This window comes from Pogonomyrmex barbatus, unplaced genomic scaffold, assembly GCF_055798465.1.
Source record: "Pogonomyrmex barbatus isolate J1 unplaced genomic scaffold, ASM5579846v1 scaffold11, whole genome shotgun sequence".
Classification (NCBI taxonomy): domain Eukaryota; kingdom Metazoa; phylum Arthropoda; class Insecta; order Hymenoptera; family Formicidae; genus Pogonomyrmex; species Pogonomyrmex barbatus.
The window spans coordinates 3,800,646-3,816,946 of NW_028297107.1; the positions used below are offsets into that span (position 1 = coordinate 3,800,646).

General features: G+C 37.3%; 3 protein-coding genes across 8 annotated transcripts in view; 1 reads left to right on the forward strand and 2 right to left on the reverse strand.

Annotated features, from left to right (window-relative positions):
* Positions 1-97: 97 nt before the first annotated feature.
* On the forward strand, positions 98-3,274 carry LOC105422326 (lipid transport auxiliary protein 1). Of its 2 annotated transcripts, none has more exons than XM_011631664.3 (4): positions 98-752; positions 983-1,139; positions 1,205-1,424; positions 1,550-3,274. In XM_011631664.3, the coding sequence occupies exons 1-4, from the start codon at positions 594-596 to the stop codon at positions 1,740-1,742; spliced, it is 729 nt and encodes a 242-aa protein (XP_011629966.1). In that variant the 5' UTR covers positions 98-593; the 3' UTR covers positions 1,743-3,274. The 2 variants fall into 2 exon arrangements, with proteins under 2 accessions (XP_011629966.1, XP_011629967.1); XM_011631665.3 differs by having other exon boundaries at positions 1,211-1,424.
* On the reverse strand, positions 2,575-8,165 carry LOC105422327 (focadhesin). 3 transcript variants are annotated; one of them, XM_011631666.2, is made up of 10 exons: positions 7,793-8,165; positions 7,209-7,328; positions 7,071-7,133; positions 6,820-6,974; positions 6,495-6,686; positions 5,915-6,363; positions 4,924-5,811; positions 3,504-4,782; positions 3,102-3,429; positions 2,575-2,907 (listed from the first exon to the last, which is right to left on the reverse strand). In XM_011631666.2, the coding sequence occupies exons 2-10, from the start codon at positions 7,260-7,262 to the stop codon at positions 2,755-2,757; spliced, it is 3,561 nt and encodes a 1,186-aa protein (XP_011629968.2). In that variant the 5' UTR covers positions 7,263-7,328; positions 7,793-8,165; the 3' UTR covers positions 2,575-2,754. The 3 variants fall into 3 exon arrangements, with proteins under 3 accessions (XP_011629968.2, XP_088926908.1, XP_088926909.1); XM_089070782.1 differs by lacking the exon at positions 7,793-8,165 and adding an exon at positions 7,711-7,729; XM_089070783.1 differs by lacking the exon at positions 7,793-8,165 and adding an exon at positions 7,608-7,626.
* A 702-nt stretch (positions 8,166-8,867) lies between these two features.
* LOC105422328 (uncharacterized) overlaps positions 8,868-16,301 on the reverse strand; it is a 152,288-nt gene continuing 144,854 nt past the window's right edge. For all 3 annotated transcript variants that reach the window (XM_025217135.2, XM_089070770.1, XM_011631668.3), the window contains one exon: positions 8,868-13,359. In XM_025217135.2, the coding sequence (XP_025072920.2) occupies positions 13,289-13,359 (71 nt within the window). In that variant the 3' untranslated portion in view covers positions 8,868-13,288. The remainder of the gene's footprint in view (positions 13,360-16,301) is intronic.

The following is a 16,301-nucleotide window of genomic DNA, read 5'->3' on the forward strand; positions in this document are numbered from 1 at the left end:
ATTCTAATTAATTTAATTATAATATATTCTAATTTGTTCTAGCAATTAAAATTTTGTTGGCACGATTTTTAAAGATTTTTTATTTTCTTTTTTTTTTTATATTTTTCTTATTTCGTGCAAATACTTTCTTAATTTCTTGAGTTCCTCATTCATTCTTTGTTCAGTTTCTGAACTTATTCTTCATGTTTTTGTATATTAGGAATTGAGGAAGATCGTTACGTTTTCTCTGGTTTTTTCGATGGTAGCATCTCATTCATATTATCTCTTTTCGGGCTAGGTTTGATATTATTTTTCAATGAAAGAAATATTAATGCTTTTAATATTAATTTCTTAAAAATTAATATAAAAAATTTTATAAAATTTGACATTAAGAGGGGATATAATTAATAAAAATAAATTAGTTTGTGATCAAGTCGATGCGCGCGAGATACGACTCCGTGCGCCGATCAGCTGACTGGAGGTATTTCCATTCGAAAATTCGAATGACAATTCATAGTTTATTGTCCGGAAGTGATATAGGAATCTCGCGTAAAGACTAGCGTCCGGTGACAAATTATTCGCGGACGTAGGCCGCTTCGGTCATCGATGCAAGAATGACACAGGAATTGTCCGGAGTGACCATAGTGATATTTATAGCAGCGGGCGTTTTGACAATATTGTTACTATTCATCTTTGCGAAACGGCAGATTATGAGGTTTGCCCTGAGATCTCGTCGGGGCCCCCATATCCCCATAGGACACGACGCGAAAAAGGTGCGTGCTATTGTCGAATCTGCAATTTTGAGGTTAACCCCTATTACGGTATTGTCATATATAATGTTCATTTTTTATTAATGTAGATCAACTTTCATCTCGGTTTAACTTTTTTAATCTCTTTTTAGTTCTAAAAATTAGAGAAAGATAGAAAGTAAATTAAACCAAGTAAATTAAAGTCAATCTACATCAATAGGAAATGGACATAAATATGTTGAAAATTTTTTCAGTCCTTGAAGAAGGAAATAGAGAGGAGGATAGAAGTGATACCTAGGATTCAATATGAACCGCAACTGATCAGCGACCCTAGATACATTTTAACTCCAGGGGGACAAGCACCGCCACATTATTATAGACTGAAAGCAGTCGACGATGTTAAAGCTTTAGGTAAGCTTTAACATCGTCGACTGCTTTCAGTCTATAAGCCCTCCTTTTATCTTTCACGTTTGCAGAAGCAGAGATTACAAGGTATGACAATTGTCTGAAAAGACATCCTTCGGAGAATCTGAGGGCTTACTTGCTCACTACACTTGCCACTCCATTGAATGGAAGTGGCCAGCGTTTAATTCATCAGTTCTGTGATCTGTACGAGCATGCGAGGCATGACCCAACTGAATTTGGTGATGAGGAATATCAAGTATACACTCGTTTATTTTTGAAATTGATGGACGCGTAAGTATGATTTGATGTGTGACATGTCTAATCTTAGATAGATATGTCTAATCTTTCCTCTTGATCTAAGTATTGCTGAAAAAAGAAATATTCAGAGTTAAATATAATTTGTTATTTGTTCACAGGGCACGTTTATTGAAATCATATCCAAGCAGTAGGAAGTCTAGTCCCAGTCGTACGCCCATCAAAAAGAGCATAGAGACAAAGAGAAATATTCTGGAACCCAGGATGCGCCCGCCCGAGGAGCAAATCCTAACAGGTTCGAGACCTAATACTCTAACGGTAATGACGTTAGACAATAGTGAGACATCTGTGTAGCATTATGAGTGCCGTCACATACAACATATGTGACGAGGAAATTTGTAGATAGGTACATAATACTGAAATAATTTATATGAAGCTACGTGCTACGTAGGACGTCCGATTTAGTTAGGAATTATTGATATGCATTTTTACTTTTACGATAAGTGCACCTAAACTCGCCATTCTATTCAAGTTGAGTATCTGTAACGAATAACGTATGTTTTGTAGACAACGAGCAAGTACCGTTTCTTTCTGTGATTTATTTGATATTTATATTTATATGAATTTATATTTACAAATCAGCCTTATATATAAAATAGAGTTTTCGCATTCTTTGCACCGGCATCGCTTGTAAAGTATTTTTAACAAGTACTGATGTATATAAGAACGATGTGTAGAAGTCGAGAATTAGAAAATTAGTAGTAGAAGACAATTTTTTAAAGCGTCCATTTTTTTGTCACGTGTAATTTTTCAGGTGATAGTGGGGCTAAGTCATAAATTACTAATCGTACCTTCTCTTCCAGTTATCTCCGAATAATTTAATAAAATTTACATACACTCGGTCGCATATAGATCTACATATCTCTAATAAAATTCGGAAGAATATTTACAGTAATTAAAAGATAATAGAAAGCTATTTGTTTTTAATATTTATCTTTTAATTAACACGATGACGATTAGCATATCTTTTTCTACTATTTGTTACTATTTAAACATAGAAATTTTTAACAATTTAACGAAATGAATGTTAATTACGCAATAAAGATATGAACCTAAGTGTATGTATAATATCTGTCGAAGCTTGAGATGTAAATTGTTATTTTATTAGTAATAAGATATAGACATATTGAAATAGAAAATGTCAGGTATATTTACAGATGTTCATTACAATTGTAAGATTTAATATAACAATTGTAAGAGTTAATAATGTTCAAGGCTGAGTAATACAAGTAAGTAGATCGGTTCAACATGAAAACTTCCCTTTTTTATATAAAAATATTTCTCATATAAACATATTTCTCTTTAGTTATATTTGAATACAAGTCTTGACTGATAAATAATTTTTCCATTGTGAATTATAGTCTTCTTCATGCCTTAATAAGATTAATGCGCTCTGGAACGCAAGTATATACACATCAGGTACAGAACTGCTCCTCATGTGATTCAGCCATTTCATAATCTAAAAAATCAGTACGGTTTAATATCTTTGTGTATAATAGATGTATTCCTCGTTTTGCGACGAAAAGTTCTGTCATGTAATTATAATATGTAAATATATTTCTTTAGTCGTTAAAAATGATGAGATTATAAATAGCTTTATATTACTTACACACAATATCTGTAACTGACGAAAGACAAAAAATTTACACATACCTGGCGTGTTATAGATTTCCAAATTTGTCGATCAATGAGCACAGAAATCGCTTGTGGAAACAATCTCATTCTAATATCTTGCGAAGTAATTAGTAATTCTTTTTTCGGCAGAAAGCAATCCATGCCAGACAAACAGATAACTAAGATGAATAAAATATCGCAATAAATAGTTATATTGATTTTTTTGTCTGATGTCTCCACCATGAGCGCGTCAATGTGTCTTATGAAATCCAAGATCCAATCTTTCTGCGATTCAAGATCACAGGATTTTTCCAATCTTAAATCAGTCTGCACTTTTTGTATACTTTCCAACAAATGTTTTTGCATCCTATAAAGACAGAGAAAATTTAGACAGCTTAATTGAATATTGGGTCTGTTATAATAAAAACTAACAATACTTACTTAGGATTAGACTCGGTCATATTAATAAGTTCATTCAGCCAGATGAATGGTGTGTTGGTACGTTCTCTAAAAGCTAATTGGGTTCTAATAGCGATGGCAGTTTCCAGTTTCCTCGGTGGTATTACCCACCAGGTGCTAGGCGACGTCATTTTTTCAACATCCTTAGTCAACAATTCCATAACAGCTGCGAAATATTTTTCGAAGTGTTTGGACGTTAAATCAACTTTTTCCGATATTTCCTCCAACATTGTGGTCAGCAGCGTACGATTTCCCATTTGTATCGTGTTATCTTTCAAAGCAATGACATAAGAAGACATAATATGATTGAACAAATAAACAGATTTTTCATTATTCACTAAGATTTGATCAATGGCATAATGAAGAGAAGTTTCGAGAAACTTTTGCAAGTTGCTTGGCTGAATAGTCTGACATAATTCCGCCAGATTCGAGTAAAGTACCAAATGTTTCTCATTTAGCAACAATCGACCGGCTTCTGACGCAGACGTATACATGGATAAGAAACTTTCCGTTAACAATTTCGCCGACAGCGAGGTTTGACAATGACGACTCGCGATCGACAGACTGTACTCTTTAGCCTCGTCCGATATTTGCATAGTTTCCATTAAAAAGTCCCACTTTATATTCGGCAATGGCTTCGCGTGCTTGTAAGCAAATATGCGCAAGCATTCCACCATAATTCTCTGATTATCCGGATCAGTCTTATCGTTTCGTCTCAAATATTCGCCGACGGCTCTTATTACACTTCTCTCAGGCAGATATTTAAAGTTTTGTGGTTCGCCTTGTGGCCAAGTGTATATCCGTGATCTGAAACTGTTTAATTCGTTTCCGATATAGAAAATCAGAAGATCTCCAGCCGTTGATAAAACATTTCTGTTCATCTTCTTTAATATTTGGATCCAATAAAAGCCCGGTATATGCTGTAGCAGGTTTTCGGATTTGCTACTTTCATCCGTCTTTTTAGATACGTGTGGTGCCGCAATGTCCGATTGGAAGTCTAGAGGTAAAGCGCTCAGAGGAATTCGGTCCACATGGTAAGACTTCAACGCCTTGAGCGCAGCTTTTGCGACTCTCGTATCATCGCAAACTGTGTAGTTCCATAAAAGTGTCACAACATCGATGATAAATTTGTCGTAGTCATCACTTGCACGAAATAAATACGAGGGAATACCCGCAAAAAGTTCGCACAGACTCTTTAGGACTACTGTGCGCTTCTCCTTGCGCATTTTTGGCGCTAACACTTGCCAGGTAGAGTAAATGCCTGTTGAATAAAATCACGGAAAAGGAGAATTTGTATAGAAAATTACACAAGATACAAGAGAATAATTAATAGAATGTCTTTTAAAAAGAATTGAACAGATAGTTGAATAGATAGAGTTCAAAAATATAAAATGCAAAGTACCTATCACTGTCGACTTGCATAGAGCCGAGATGCTGTTGAGTGCAAGCGCGGTGGCTGCTCCGCCGTTCAGATCAACACACCGATTCAGGATTTGCGAAAGCAACGGCACAAGTTCCTCACTATGTTCAGGTCGGCTCTCGCAAATGGACTTTATCGCATGAGCGCACGTCACATCCGACTGCCAAGTATGATCATTCTCCATAGTATCCATCAAAGCGGTGGATATGAAACGATAGCATCGCGGTTCCTTCTCTAACGCCTTTACGTAAAGTCGGATCGCAAAGTATTTCAATGGCTTGCCACTGTTCAGCAGCGCGTCCAATGTGTGAATGACAATTGGCAGATTTTCCTTGGTCATGACGAATTCCGGGACACTTAGCAACAAGTAGTGTAACGTGGAGCTATCGTGAGATTTTGTCAATTTATGAAGCAACAGCGATAGTGCGTGCGACGCGAAGGAATTGATCTCTCTCGCTATTTGTACGAGAATATGACAGGTTTTCTGCACAACGAGTGGTTCGTTGCTACGCAGGAAGATACCACATAAGATCAGCTTGCACATGTATCTCAAATCAATTGGTGCAAGTGACAAATTCTCCAGCCATGTCATCAAAGTATCGTCTTTTAGAGTATACAGACTGTGAATGATTTCTATATAAAATTGGATGCACCTATTGCTATGACTGAATACGAGCAGCATCTTGTTTGAAACGATATTGTTATCATTATTCATTTCCTTTTGCGATATTATCTTGCTTAACAATTCTTTTGCTATCACTAGTGCGTCAGAGCACAATAATGACGGATAAGCAAGCCATTTTAACAAAGATGCAGCCAATGTATTTAATAATATAATATGGCATGGCATTTTGTCTACGATAACTGTACCTATTACATACAAAATTAAATTACAGTTTTCTAAAGCAACATTATTGCTTTTAAAAAATATGATTTCATTATGAGAAATTAAGATTTTGATAAATATACTCACATATATGGAAGGCATTGAGCAAGTAAGCTGCAGGACATATTAAAATTATTTCTGCCATTAAAACTAGCGTAATATTTCCTATATAATTATCACAGCATTCAAAGAGATCTAACATCGTGCGGAAATTTTGTATTGGTTCATAGCCATATTCTAAAAGCTGTATCGTTAAAGATGCGATCAAAGGTATTAATGCCGTACAAAACTCTGTATCTTTTCTCAGCAACACCATATCTGCGAGTTCAATAATTCGATAATTTGTATCGACGCAGGTGTCTGCTCGATTAGTGCATAACCACAGCAAAATTTCTGTTTGTAAATCCATGGTGTTATTGGATTTGATCACAAGTTGCCATGCCTCCTGTCTGCAACTCTCGCATAAGTCCACAGAAGGATTGCACAATATGTACATGAATACAGGTCGCAGTAGTTTTACACTCTGCTGCATAATACTGAAATTAAATATTAAAATAAATAAATTAGAATTAATTAAAAATTAATTAAAATTTTTTAAGTTGTTTCCACATCAATTACATCCTCTAGAATTGAAAAAAACTTCTTCAATTTAAAAAAAAAAACGTACTGTTTATCATGATGATTCATAATGAACTTCATTTGGTTTAATACAGATCTCCAACTGAGTTTCTCCTGATTCAAGATTGAAATAAAAGGATGCTGTGTAGGAACTTCGAGAGTATATTCATTATGTTCATCACGTGACTTCCAATCTAATATCAATAGTTGACTCAGAGCTATGGTGATTGTTTGATAATTTCTACAATTTGTGACGAAGATATAAAGTTTGAAATAAGTAATTATTTACAGATCATTATACATATATATTGTACACACAAGTTTATTTAAAAAAAAAAATATATATATATATATATATATATATATATACATACTTTGAAGAAGATAAACATGCCATGAATGTTGCTAATGCAGATTTGATATCCCATAATCCAGTTTCAGCAAGCACGACCAATGCCTGACATGCAGATGTGCTAACTATAGAGTCTTCACTGTTGCATTTAGATGAAAGTAATTTAAATTCTGATATCTACAAACAAAAAAAAATATATATATATATAATATATATAAATCAAATACTAAGGTAATACTAAAATTGTAATTATAAGAGAAAGAAATTATTTACCTTTGAAATATCCTTTTCCTCTATCAACTTTTTTCTGATTATTTCAATCAATCTGGATATTGCCTGCACAAAAATAATTGAATAACCAGACAGTTACAATACAGATACAAATGTAAGATTAATTATTGTCATACTTACGTATGATATCAAAGTAGGATTCTGTGATCTTAATTTATAATCTATTTCGTCCATGTTCTATGTATGCTATTATAGGATCTTTTTATAAATTATATTTCATCCTGAAAATTGCAAAATTTCCTGTAAAATAAAAAAGAATCTATATCTATTCATATGAACCTATAAGTTGAAAGTTAAGTTAATATATATTTGATCTTTGCATCTCTTCCACGTTGGAAAATAATCAAATATAACCTAATTTAATCGGATTCCAAACTGCGAGAGATGTTCAGATATTTTTAAGAAAAAAGTAAATAAAAATATTGAATTGCAATATTAACTTATAGCTAATTTATTAAATTTAATTTATTAAATTAAATTAATATTTATATTACGTATTACGCCAATCATATAAATTACAGTATGTTTGTATCGTATGTTTTCGAATCTCTCTCTCTATATATATAAAATAATCCATTTTTCAGATCTTAAAAGAATGAAGATAGAAGGCAACGCAATTTACTTTATTATCGATTCAAAGGATTTATATGCGATAAAAATGATATCAAGATGTTATTAAATGAATTATAATATAAATATCTTACATATTTCGTATTTAAAGCGTCAGTGATTTCCACGTGCGAAAGCATCTGCAGTTCTAAAGCTTTGTGCTCAGGATGCTAGAAGTCGGGCCAAGATCTTGTACAAAGAGAAAATTGATCAAATATTTGAAGAATTAGATAAATTGATCATTGCGATTGATCAATTCTCTCTCGATCAAAGATCTCGGATCGACTTCTAACATTAACACAGGTAAAAAATTAATCCGACAAGATTTAACGGAATTGCGAAATTTTTAAATTCGAAATTGATTTATTTTTCCCTCAGATTCATCTCTTTTATTTTTGCTTGTCTACTTTTATTTGAATATTTTATTGTGATTAAAAATTGATGTCGATAACCTTACCTGCACGTCGGTAATTGCTTTTTTGAAATGTAAAAATTTTAATTCTCTGAAAACTTATAAATTATGAAAAAAAATAGTTTTGGAAAAAATATTAGGTTATATTTTATCTGAATTCTAAGTTTTTCAAAATTTTTACCTTTTGCAAAATACCATCAACTAGTAAGTTATCGACTCGGTCAAATGATTCGGACAAATATCGTTAATATATCAGTAAAAATTTAAGTTAAAAAATTAACGAAATTTTATATTTATAAAAACATAACATATTAGCATGGTAAATAAATAATCTAATGAATAAGAAATAAAAAATCCAAAATTTTGTTTTTCCTCTTTCTTGTTTCTTGTGTTAATATCTTTTTTTTATTAGAACTTTAATACTTCAAAGAATAAAAACTTTATCACATTCTATAGATAATTAATTTAATTAATTATCACGGTTTATTATTTCTGGATATATTCGATATTAGAAATTCTATTAATTATATAATTAGGATCATTTGATGGTTTTATGTATGAAAGCCATTGATACTTCATATAAGTGTAAAATATTCATGTATATTATATTTCTTTGTTAACATCTTGATATATATGTTGAAATTTTAGTGACTAATTCTCCAAATCCAATATAAAGTGAACTGTGAAATTATTTCTTAACTTCGTCCTTTGTAATCTGAAAAATAGAGATAGTAAAAAAAAAAATTAAGGCAAAGATGTTTGAGATTTTTCAATATATTTATTTGTATGGACAAGTTGGAGCATAGTGCACAATATATTTAATATATAGTAGTCTGAGGAAGGGGATCAGAGTACATTCTGGAGTTTGAACACAATATCTTACAATTTATAACGACAAGATGCCTGCATGTTTTTTTTTTCTTCTGTACCTGCTTCTGTACGTTATGTTTACTCGTATATTCATATACTCGAGATGTATAATATATAAAGCGTAACGACTCACTATTTTTATCATTCTAAAAAAAGGAGACGAGAATAAGGGTCCTTGTTTATTATGTTATATGTCTCAGTTCTCTTAGCATCGTTTTCACCATTCGCGCTTCTATCTTCTCTCATACCTCGCTTATACTTATATACGTACATACGCGCATCTATTCACCCTTTTTTTTTGTTTCATACGATCTTTCTCTCTCTCTCTCTCTCTCTCTTTCACCCTGTCTCTCGCTCTCTTCTTCTCACGATACTCTCACGATCGATTATGCAACGTCCTGGCAAATATGCGTACTCGCTACAGTGTCGTATCCTCCTCGGACACGGAGGTTGTCTCCAATTGCTAATTACATACGTTCCCTATTACACTTGGGCGAGTTGCGCGTCCCAGGGGGTTTCTGTCGTTCCCGCAGGGTGAGCGAGGGCGAGCAAGGGGAGTGCGAGGGGGCGAAGACCGTCCACTTGAACCACAAAGCTGTAACCCGTCTTCTGGTAATGTGCGATTCGCGTGTAGATGCAATAAAACTCTTCTTAGAGCTTACGAGAGGCGACGGCGACGGCGACGACGATGACGATTCTCTTCCCTTTTCTTTCTCCTTATATCTTTCTCCCTCTACGTGTATCCTCTAATTAGCGATTAACGATCTATATTAAAATTCTTTTTTTTTTCTCTTGCTTACTGAAAGCGAATACATTTTACAGCCTGTACAATTGAGTAGAACGACGCGGCGCACTCTTTCTCTTTCTTTCATTCTTTCACTCCCTCATTCTTCACTTGTCATTTATGTCTGTCTTTCTTTCTCTCTTCCTTTCTTTCCTTTTCTCTCCTTTGCACCTCCGCTCGCGGAGGCAGACGCGGACCAGGGCAGGGTCCAGGTACTCAAGCTATCTCTCTGCGTGTTGCTTTCCATTCTTTTTTCGCATTTCTTTTTTTTTTTTCTCTTTTCTGTTCAGTCCCGCAGAATATCGGACCCCTCGATCGTTTCGCGTACTTTCTCGGTCTTCCTCGGGTCCCTCTTCTCTCTTTTTATTATTTGCTTTTTCTTTTTTACAAAAATCACAGCGCAGCACCAGCATTTATTTCTTTTAAAGCCCACCCCTTTGTCCGCTGGGCGCCCCACTAAAACTGAGGCGGATCACTTTTTGTTTCTTTCATTCATTCCCACACGTACGCACACAATACACGCACACATCTACACAACAATGCACGCAGAGCATACACAAAACACGCATACGCTCTCTCGCTCTCATAAGTGCGCGCGCGTGCTTCTCTATCGCGGTTTCGCTTACGTTCGGCAAAATGCGGATGCATTGCGTTTTGCCCCGCGCCTGTCTCCATATTCTTCTCTCGTTTTATTAAATAACTTTTTCTGCCCGCTATGAAACGCATCATCAACCGTACATTCGTATCTTTTGATTTGGCATTTGCGAACGTTGCCCGTTTAAAATTTCTCACACCGCCGTTATTTCTTTTTTTCCTTTCCCCTTTTATCTCTTCCTATTTTACGCCACACTGATGATAGTAATAAAATAATATAATTAATAATCAATAATCGCATAATATATATAAAATGGATGACGATAGTAGTTACTGAACAAACATTATGTAGTTTATAGATACACACACATATATATATATATATGTGTGTGTGTGTGTGTGTGTGTGTGTGTGTGTGTGTGTGTATCTATAATTGCATATATACATACGTAATCATACGTCCCGCTCTTTTTATTTACCCACTTTCTGGACCTCGCCCCTGCACTCCTCCACCGCCCCTTGTCACCTCTCTTTTTCCCCCTAGTTCTCGCGCATCACTGGCTACCGTTATCTTAGTAAACAAATAGCGTTCTAGCATCGAATTTACAGTCACTTAACGCCACTTAATTATTTAGAATCAACGCATTACATGTCGCCGCATCTTTTTTTTATCATTTGTCGTCCTCACGGCTCGTCTTTATCAACTGTTCATGCCTTAAGGACGAGTTTCTCTCTGGTCACGTTAATCCGCATTAGCGATCGGTCAACACACAATCATGAATTCTTCATTCCCCTAACAGATAAATTATCAGCAAGTTATACAATTTCTCTACAAAAATCGAAGTCCTGCGCTCGCCTAATTCTTTGTCTTATTTCTTTACAATAAAATACATCGACACGGAATCTATACGCACGCACATCCACACGCACGCATTATGCTTGTACAAGGCAGTCGCGACCGCACGTGATTCGCTACTCTCTTACATCTCTCGTGTATTCTATATATAATCGTTATATTTTCTCTCTCTCTCTCTCTCTCTCTCTTTCTTTCTCTCTTACATATATGCACACGCATACGGTTTACACGCGCTCGATCGCTCGCTCGCTCGCTCGCTCGCTCGCGTTCTTAAGCATCTCTACGCTCGATAAAAATTCCACCTCGCCTCGACACACACACGCTCGAGTCTGAGAATCGGGGGCGGAGCCGCGCTCGCACTCGGCACGCATTAAATCTACGCGCTCCCCGTAATTATTTTTTTGCCAGCGCGGCCCCGTGGACGCGAGAACGTACCAACGGTGTCGTCGGTGTCCTCGCGTGCTTCAGTCTAACGAGACGCCTGCTTCCTCGCGCGACTGCCGTCGCGTATGTCCAACCCCTCGCCCCGGTGTGGACTGGATCACCCTCACGGCCTATTCTAACTTCGGGGTTCGGTTACGAATATCGCTACCTCTCAGTCAATAGTTCCCCGGACCAGCCTTCCTCCTCGTTTCGTTCCGAGCTACGACCCTACCCTAGATAAAGGCCTTCCGACTGAAAGAAAAGAGAAACCGAGGTTTGCCAGGATCGGCAGACCATCAGTGAGGAATCAACGCGATTTCTGGACGATACCGAGCGAATCCAGTCCACACCGAGACCAGGCGACTGTCGCTCGATCCCGCTCGAGGGTATTTCATTTCTCGCGAGATACGCGTCGTATCCCTCGAAATCTGTCGGAGATCTGTGACTCTACGGGCTAAGATCGAGCACCCAATTACTTATTCTTACATCTAAGGCGTCTGTACATTATGCGGCGCGTGTTCCTTAGATATACATTATGTACATAAAGAAGGATATCCAGCAAACTGGTTTCGTCCGTCACGAGAAATCGTGAATTCACAATGGGCACATCGTGGGAGCGCGTCACGATACTCCAGGGTATGCGTAAAGAGGAAGTTCGTCCTCTCGTTCGCGCGAGCGTTTGATCCAACAGTTCGATACATCTCTGTCCGGAGGATTGCTCGCTCATGATCGTCTCGTCGAACCTACCGCGATCAGTTCAACAGATTGATCGTCAACAACTCTGTCCTGAGAATGGACAATGTATTTGTGCGTCGAGTCGAGTTCAGTCTCTCATATTTTTCTCACGTCTTCAAAATTCAATGTACATATATGTTACTTCCCGCCGTCTAATTTGGAAAATCATGAATCCACGAGTTTGATCTACCAGATCTCTCTGACTCCAATCAAACCTCATCTATACAAATTCCAACACCGTCAATAGCCACAATTTACAGTCTTAACACCTCGCGTATTTAAAATATCTACTTCAGCCCAGTTCGTAGAGATATGGTTAATAATACGCAGAATATCCCACATCATCGTAGAGTCCCAGTTAGCATAGTACATGGAACATTACTGTCCCGCTTCTACCGCACTGTCGATCCTCGATCTCTAGTACTGTGGCCGTTACTGAGAAAAGGAGCGGTATCCTTCCTTGATCGTACATCGGCCAGTACATCGTGTTGTCCTAACGTTTCTCTACTAAACTAGCTTCTCCAGGATTCCAAGTTCGAACGATATCGAGAAACTGGCACAGAACGTGTGAGGTATATATCTCGGCCTCTCTCCCGGCTACGCCCTGGTTCTAATCCGGCCGTCGTCAGCCGTCTGTCTTTACTGGTTACACCTTGGTCCTAATCCAGCCCGTAGCATAGAACATATACACGCGGCAGCCTGCTCAGGTGGTATCACCAATGCTCAATGTGGCTACACCATTCGCTCGTTCGGTGCGTCCATGCCTCCTACGGCTGCCTGCCGCCGCCGGCAGCGGTGCCGTGCGGGTGTCCCGCACCGGGCGCGCCGCTCGCCGCCGCCGGATGCGTGTGGTGGGCCTGTGCGGCGGAGCTGCCCCCGGCGGTTCCGCCGGGCAGGACGGGGGCGGGGGCCGCGGGTCACTTGGGCGGGAATGGCGAGATCACCGAGGCGGCTACCGCGGCGGCCTGCTGACTCGCCAGCACTGCCGCTGCAACACACACAGAGAGACAGCAGGCCATTAATGTTTCGTCACGATCACTCTGGAGCGCCTACTAAACGCGCGCGTTTTTGCTTTTTGCGTTTTCTGTTGCGTTTCTTGTTGCTTCGCAGACGTTCGGAGACGTTGGCGACCCGCGGCACCCAAAACCAAGATTTATTAGTTTGCGTAGCGCAATTCCGGATTACCAAGGGAGAGACCGAGATTCGCCATCAGCTGAGAAAACAGCTTGCCCCATCGCCCGTACTAGGGTTGGTTCGTGTCTTACGCAAGATTCCGTTCGATGCGAATCGCAAAAAGAGATCGAAAATTTAGAAATTGTGGGAAACAGAAACGCTTGATTATTTTAAGATGGGAAAACAAAAGAGGCATCGGTGATTAAATGAACTATCGAATAGGCCCAAAAGCAATCGAGGAGCATTGATATATTATGAACGTAATCATAATATATAAGATCTTAGATTCAAGCATACAAATTCAATACGTAATATTAATTAAAACAATCATAAAGCGTATAAAGACAATATAAGAAACAAATGAAGTATTATGTGTGTGATCACAGAGAGAAAGTATCATTTCCGGATGAAAATGAAAACTTTCTCTTTGTGCTAACTAAAAAATTCACGCTGTGTTAATTATAATATTATACGATTCAATCTTCACGCTGCACGTTGTTTGCAGATTGCTCGATGTCACTATTAATGCCCCTAGATTCTGGCGATTCGGATTTTTATGTTTTGGACGCAGCAGAGAGAGAAAGTGTAACTATATCATTCGTGGCCATGGAAATCGCTTATTGACAAGCAAACTCTTCGAGATAGAATTTTCGAGACGATCGTTAACGAGTTTAATCCTCCAGAAGACGCATCGTGTATCCTCGAGTTCGGCCGCGTTCGAGAAGAAACCCGTATATTTCGAGATATCTAAACACCGAGCTACTTCCATCGAGGGAAAATGACGACGGATATGTGTGCGAGGAGTGGTGGGAAAGCATACAAAGTGGCGTGTACCTAAGCGATCGTTTTTCTTTTTTTTTCCTTTCTTTCTCTCGCTCTTGCTTTTATCTCAATGGTCTCGCGCCTACAATGCATTCCCTAAGTCGCGTGATTGCGGACTTCCCTCGTTCACGCGAAAGTCCTGGCAGTGTTGGCTCCGTAAGCGTACACTTGGTCGATTAGATTCGCTGATTGGCTACTGTCTTCCACATACGAGAATGTCACGAGTATGAAAAGAAAAAATAAGAACATAAGATGAAATTTGATAATGTAAAACTAGACTAGTAGAAAAGGATATTAAAAGTTTTAAAATAGATTTAAATATAAAAAGAGAGAAATTTAAATGAAATTTAAATCTATCATGTTTTCGTTTCGATTTCTTTCACGATAGCACGATTATGCGTTTCGATTTTCAAAGGATACCATTGTATTATGTTCCTATTATTTTCTATGAACATGTTTTTGTTCTTCGATTCTCGAGATGTAAAAGAAAAGAAAAAAAAAAAAAAGATTGGTAGCAAGAAAAATGAAGAAAAATATCGTCCTCCAGAAGCACTTAGTTAGTGACATATCTGTGATTAACATCGAAAGTTATCAATATCAAAAATAGCATGGAACCTTGGAGTCTACATCTATTTTTAGACAATGACTAGTAAAAGGACGACATTTTTACAAACAACATTCTCGTAACGGAAACCGTATTCCAATCGCGACTAAACGCAAAAATTGAAACTATAAAGTCCTGGTTTTGCTGTAAAAGAAGCTCTCGTGGAAGACTACCGAGGTCTAACGAAAGATACGTATATGAATGCGAACGTGAATACGTTCACGAGAGGATAGAATGTCGCAAATTAAAACAAATCTAAATGCCAAATATTGGAATGCGATGAACTTAGAAATAATACTTTATCTCCATATCAAGTATCAATAAAAATTACATCACTCGATATATACAATTTTGGATATGAAACTATCGAATTTAGGATTATTAATGAAGTTATCGCTGTCGTCGAAATATGTCGCACTGACTCCTTAGAATATATATATTTTATTCTATTTGGCATCTAGACTTTTTTAATTTGTAGCATTCAATTAGAGACTGCATTTTCCTCGCGAATGCCACAATATCATTGATATCAACATCAGCGCTAGCATCGATATCCATATCAAGCTCGATAATAAATTATCGTCACTATTACACGCGAGAGTCCCATCGGGTGATCTCGCCTATAGAATCCTGTTAACTTTTCTTGTCCCGAAAAGAGAAGCACGATAAATAATTATCACAGTCTGAACTATACGTCTAATCCCTACTTGCGCCCTACTTGCGGTACACTGCTTACATGGCTAATCTACACTGCCACCGTTATACTTCAATATTTCCAAAATATTCAGTTCGTGGCTACGAGACTCATTACATATGTATATACATATAGATGTACAGAATGTTTTACATGTCGTACGTTTTCTCTCGACTGCAGACATTGTGCGATGAACTTACGCTGTACTTACGCTGGAATATCTCAAGAGCAATTTTTCGGATTATCAATCTACAAATTCATTTATAATTTTCAAAAGGAAAACGAAGTCTTGTCTCATGTTTAAATTAAGCTTACGTTACTTTCGATCTAAAATATTAAAATTGAAAAATGGATAAGAAAAATTAACATGTTTTTAATCCACAGTGGAGAGAACATACATGATATTTGCGACGATCGATACATACGTTCAAAAAATGCAATGCTACAGCGCGAGCGAACCGCGTTGCTACTCTCTCGCGCCCGCAGAATGTACAGTCGAAGATAAATTAATTACAATCGTCGTTTGGGTTTCTGAACGCGATGCCCACATAGAGAAGTTCGATCGACATTTCAGCCATTTTAATATTTTTGCCTTTGTACAAAAGAAGAAGCGTCTCTCTCTTATTGGTCTGGTAAT

Excerpts from the sequence above, each read along its gene's own strand:
- LOC105422327 (XM_011631666.2), bottom strand. The coding sequence starts at position 7,262 with ATGGACGAAATAGATTATAAATTAAGATCACAGAATCCTACTTTGATA. Across the intron at positions 6,364-6,494 it reads ATGAATCATCATGATAAACA|TATTATGCAGCAGAGTGTAA; the intron begins GTACGTTTTTTT and ends ATTTAATTTCAG. Across the intron at positions 3,430-3,503 it reads ATGACCGAGTCTAATCCTAA|GATGCAAAAACATTTGTTGG; the intron begins GTAAGTATTGTT and ends CTGTCTTTATAG.
- LOC105422326 (XM_011631664.3), top strand. The coding sequence starts at position 594 with ATGACACAGGAATTGTCCGGAGTGACCATAGTGATATTTATAGCAGCG. Across the intron at positions 753-982 it reads TAGGACACGACGCGAAAAAG|TCCTTGAAGAAGGAAATAGA; the intron begins GTGCGTGCTATT and ends AAATTTTTTCAG. Across the intron at positions 1,425-1,549 it reads TTTTTGAAATTGATGGACGC|GGCACGTTTATTGAAATCAT; the intron begins GTAAGTATGATT and ends ATTTGTTCACAG.